Here is a 5,544-nt window from a genome sequence, read left to right as displayed (position 1 = left end):
AATATTTGTTTCCGTGAAATAATTTATTCGGTTTACAATATCTGCCTATCTCTGGGCAGAGCATGAGACGTTCTCCTGGGCAATTATCGCCCTCCATCTATTCCTGTCTGAATTAATATTTGGACTTGTATAGGTCACATCTATTGCGATTCTATTGTTCCTTCCCGTTTTACCGCACGGTTTACTCTGATGCTTTTGAATATTTGCCTGCCCCGAAGTGCTCGTACGATGTAAATATAAGGAAACTTCAGACCAACAGTTTCATGTTCTGGTGTCACGTGGGTAGACGTTTGTATGAATAATTAATATGCAGTGACGTAACGATACTTAGGACTACTTAAAGGAGGGTTCAGACGGAACTCAGAATCGAACTTGTGTCGGAAAACAACTCTTCGACTTCTTCACCATGGCTGAATGGATTCGGTGTCTTGTCGTACTGGTGTTCTGCTGCCAAAGTAAGTACAATGCATAATCTATAATATCGCTGTATTTCACTTTTTGTAGATGTTTGACAATTCTAACATTAATTTATATTTCCCCAGACACATTCGCGGATTTTGTTTTGACTCAGTCCCCGTCTCTCTCAACTTCTGTGGGGAGAACTGTAAAGGTCACTTGTACCATGTCAGGAGGCAACATCGGTAGCTACTACGCGAGCTGGTACTGGCAGAAACCCGGCAGCGCCCCTGTGTATGTGTGGCATCAAAGCTATGGCAGAGCTTCCGGTATTCCAGATCGATTTGCCGGTTCCGTAGTCTCATCTAGCAACCAGATGCACTTAACCATCGCAAACGTGCAATCGGAGGATGCCGCCGACTATTATTGCGCTGTTGGGAAAAGTGGTGTCGCAACCTTCGGAAAAGGAACCAAACTGAATTTGGGCAGTAAGTGTTTTTTTTTCTTCTACTAGCCATTTTATGTTACTTCCATTTCGAAATGCTACTTAAGTTGAATCTTAATGGAATATTAGCCACTAAAAGTATTTCAGAAATCATTTTGGTCGGTATAATACATCAGTTTAAGTCGGGGGAAACACTGTTCTTAAAATATCTTAATTTAGCTGTACATCAGTGTCGAATACGCTTTTAAGCACAATAAGTCGAAATGCCGCCGGCTATTATTGATGGTGTCGAATCATAAAGAGGGCGTACAAGCCATTCATCTCCATGTTACAACAACGTGGCTGCAACTTCGATAGCAAACTGGAAAAGGCAGGAACGTAAGTCGCAAAGGTGTTGATCCGATTTCCCAGCGAATGGTGAGAGGCTGAAACAGAGCTACGGAAGTTATTGAGCAGCGACTGGAGAACACTTCTTTTTTCCTCCGCAATATCGACTCACGACTTTTCAAATGTTTGTGTAACCTTCCCCTTTCTGTGCCAGGAACCTGAAATCTTCTAAACTTTGTTTTCCATTTCCCAACTCCCTCTCGTCGTATTCCCCTGTTCCCATGCTGTGTTTGTTGACTTATATCTTCTCCGAGTTAAGGAATTACGTACTGAGAAAAATGTCTCCCTTCTTCTGATACCGTAATCGGGCTTGGGCCAATTTCATTTCTGTAATATTCAACCTTGCGATCTCATTTTCGCCACTTAATCATGTTAGCAGCGTTTTCATGTGTAGATGTTCCAAGCTCTGAAATGCCATCCCTAAATCATTCTATGTCGCAATCGTTCTTCCTTCGTTTTTAAAGACTTTTAAAATGTATGACTTTGTCCAAATTTCACTCCTCTGGTTTCGAGAGTTTATGGACTCAAATTTGGTCTTATTGTGTTACTATGACACGCTTTGGTGTCGTTGAAAGAAAGGATTTTTGTATTATTTGTGAGGCGGTTAGGGAAATTAACAATAGACAAAGTCAGAGAGTGGAGGTTTCAGAAAACTTGGACATCAGATCGACTCCGTTCTGAACTGTTAAATCTTAAGACCTCCGAGACTCGGGTTGTCTTTGAGTGCTTTCCAGACTGTCTGATCGGCACAAACAGAAACACCAACATGAAACGCTTAATTTTTAACCATGTATTCTCCGTGTGATTGTAGAATATTAACCACTTCGTGGACAGTGTGGCAAATTGCTTCAGCTCAGGTCATCTCTGAAATCACACTAAAAGCCTTAATTCCACGGCTACGTAACTTCCCTTTGGAAGCCGCAGATCTGAATATGATTTGTATCGGAATACTCTGTCAGAGTTTCTGTGTGTTAAACGGCTTTTGCCAGTTTTTCTGTGACTTGTGTTCACCAAAAGTGTTATATCAAAGCATGTTCCTAGAATCCCTCACGATATTAATTACTATTCCGATTCACATACTCGCCTTCAGTCTTCTCTGTGATATGTGGGGGTCGGGGATTCATGTGTGTTGCTAGAGGGTAGAGGAAGGAAGAGATTAGAACGAGATAACTTCAGGAGCTTTACTCAGAACACTTCCTTAACATCGTTGCGAGTTTGAATGAAGACAAGGAGCAAGCCTGCATTGATGGCGCACTTTCCCAAAGCTCGAGACTGAATTCAGCATCACAAACTGTGCTGAGCTACAGACAATTGTCCCAGAGTTAGCAATCTGAAAACGAGAAGATTATTTGTTTCGTCTCCTTTGTATAAGGGACAACTAACGGCCAGAAAACTCCAGGTGTAAAAACAGATTATTTCCAGGAAGTTAAATATAGCATTGTCTGATTTGTTTAGAAGAAAATTTTAGTTTTAAGAAAACAATTGTTTTTATTCAAGTAGTGTCTGACCTTCCTAGTCTGGTTTCGTCCGCCGAAGCAGATACCGAATGTGAAGGGACTGCTCTACCTTTCTTTGGGGGGGGGGGGGGGGAGTGGAATTTGCTCGATGCGCTCTTCATTGGTGCCTTGGGAACTTTATAAAATCTACCAGTCAAATAATTCAAATAGTCAAATAGTTCGGTCAGTGAATGTCCAGAGATTTCGTATTTGCAGCTGTCATCAAGATTAGCGCCTCATGGGAGGCAGAAGCAAATTAATGATAGATTCAGCAACTTGAATTGATCCGAATGTTTTAGGTTAAATATTACAATGTACAGTTTTTCTGTTCGGCACGGTTAGGAGTTACGGAGTTAGGAGTTAATTCAATTAATTATGGATAGTTATTTATATATATATATATATATATATATTAGTTAAACCTAGCCTACATGCATGTCGAAATGTGAATGCGACAAAAAAGATACAATCTTAATACACACAGTAAGTCCCTTATTCATTCTCCATTGCTCGCCGACCTTCCCCCGTCAATAATTATTCCGAATTCCATTCGAAACTTGCATAAAGTAAAGAATATTCATAAAATTGAAAACTCTACGGCCTCTGTGATTGACGGCGCGGTTAATTTTGAAATTCAAAGCATCTGATTAGTCACCGCTGTTTTCTTTCAAAAAGGCAGATTTGTTTTTGCTTTTTGCACTTTTTATATTTTGGAAATACCCCAGGTTATTGCATTTACAGTCACCACAGTTTCTATCGCTATTCAAATTCAATAAATGCGGCTCCGATGGATAATTGTTTTCATACTGATATGGCGATGGCGGTCGTACAATCAATAAAGAAAAAGCTTTTAGCAAAATTAAAGCCACCGGAGGAACTCAGCCAGTCTGGCAGCATGTGTCGAGGCAAAGGGGTCCTAATGCACGACTGTCTCTTTGCTTCTACAAATGCTGCCCGACCGCTGAATTTCAATCGGTTGCTAGTTCTTTTGCTCCAGATCACAGCATGTGCAATCTCTCGTAGCTCCGAGGAAAGGCATTATTTTACAGCTATTCGTGTTTTTATTTCAGATCCACAACCCCCCGTGGTGTCCCTCCTCGGACCTTCAACGGGAGAAATCAGGGGAAAGGGTACCGCCACTCTGGTGTGTTTGGTGAGCGGGTTTAATCCGGCCGCTGTGAATATCGAGTGGACTGTGGACGGCAGTACGAGAAGCAATGGCGTTGAGACCAGCCGGATCCAGCAGGACGCCGACAACACGTTCAGTGCGAGCAGTTACCTGACTCTGCCAGCCTCAGACTGGAACTCACACGAGCTTTACTCCTGCGTGGTTAAACACGAGACTCGGACAAACCCACTTAAAGCAAACGTAATGAGATCCAGTTGTATGTGATTCAAGCAATCTATGTACTGATTCCTTACATTTGAAAATAAATGACACGTTTCGACATTGCCTGTTAGATTTTGCTGGATGCACTTTTAGTCATAGCATATGAACAGTGATCGCTTGAATGCATTGTCTATAGCGTGCCAGTATAATTTCACAGTGGAGAAATGTAATAATATCTCTTATCTCCCATATTGACATATACTTTCGTTCTAACAATAGTAATGTTTTGAATATCTGAGTATTAAAACAATTGATGATTACCAAAAATCTATATTTGTGTAGATGTGTTAAGGAATTTTGGTGGGGGATGGCTGTCCATGGTGGGACACTGTGAGCGTGGAATCAGTGGAAGAATGATTTCCCAATGAAACCAAGCGTCGTTGATCTGAATCATCAGTACTGCGCTAACCACTAATGCAATCTCACATTTAAAATATTTCCAGCCTTTCCTCCACTTATTCCAGAATTAGGGCGTCGGTAGCAATTTCCTAGCTATTTGTTTCTTGAAAGGGTATTGGGTGAAGGGAATAAGTCATACTCACAAATCTTCTCCGGAAAAGACTGCAAAATACACATCCCCAATGTGCCCTACTTTAAAGCGCTTCACTATTGCTGTAAGTCTGCCGTATTAGCAAAGAATCATAAAATATTAAATAGGAAATAAAAACTAATAAAATAATCTACTCATATGGAGAGAAAGCTGGATCCTGTGCCGCAACAACTCGGATCTCATTACTCTCCAGACTTGTACAAGCCGCGCAGTCCCGCACTTAGTAGCGAGGTGCAAGTTCCACGTTCATGTGTCCATCCCAACACGCCGATAATAAACCGCCATCTCCGCCAAGGAAAGAATTGCGAAAGTAGCGGTCAGCTTGGACAGGTGCACGTCTAGGAATTATTTTGCTCCTGCTAATTCTCGGACAACAAACATTCAAAGCATTAGCAAGTTCCGAAACTGAAGACAATTGCCCATCTTTGTCCAGTGTCTGACTGCAATCCCTAGAATGATCTGACCGGACAGACTACAAAAATACATTTTTTAAACTTACTGATCTATCGACAATGTTCTCAACCATCTGCCCTCTTGCACCCATGTGACTGATATTTTCACATTTCCTCTCAAATACTTTTCATAGAATTCTAGATTCGTTTTCAGAAGAAGCAAACATTTATTTGCAGAATTCGTAGTTGCGTCCTAAATATCTTAATTGTGGACTTTCTACAAGGTCTTCTTTGCGTTTCATTCTCTCCCACTGTGCAGACTAAGGCTGTACAATAGTTACTGTGCCTTTCAACTCGGCAATAAAAATATTACTGAGTTCAATAAACCAGAGTGGACTACCAGTGTAGTGAGAGAGCATTCTGAATAGTTAACTCGTCTGACAGTAAATTACTTCAAATATACGCAAAGATTTACAATGTAAAATTTA

General features: G+C 41.0%; 1 protein-coding gene across 1 annotated transcript; it reads left to right on the top strand.

Moving 5' to 3' along the window:
- The first annotated feature begins 382 nt into the window (after positions 1–382).
- On the top strand, positions 383–4,381 carry LOC140732745 (immunoglobulin lambda-1 light chain-like). Its single transcript, XM_073055410.1, has 3 exons — positions 383–455; positions 543–884; positions 3,795–4,381. Exons 1-3 carry the CDS (start codon positions 407–409, stop codon positions 4,115–4,117), a joined length of 714 nt encoding a protein of 237 aa, XP_072911511.1. The 5' UTR covers positions 383–406; the 3' UTR covers positions 4,118–4,381.
- The last annotated feature ends 1,163 nt before the right edge of the window (positions 4,382–5,544 follow it).

The sequence above is a fragment of the Hemitrygon akajei genome, chromosome 9 (assembly GCF_048418815.1).
Source record: "Hemitrygon akajei chromosome 9, sHemAka1.3, whole genome shotgun sequence".
Lineage (NCBI taxonomy): Eukaryota > Metazoa > Chordata > Chondrichthyes > Myliobatiformes > Dasyatidae > Hemitrygon > Hemitrygon akajei.
The sequence above is the reverse complement of the archived record's forward strand: the minus strand, read 5'-3'. Positions and strand labels throughout refer to the sequence as shown.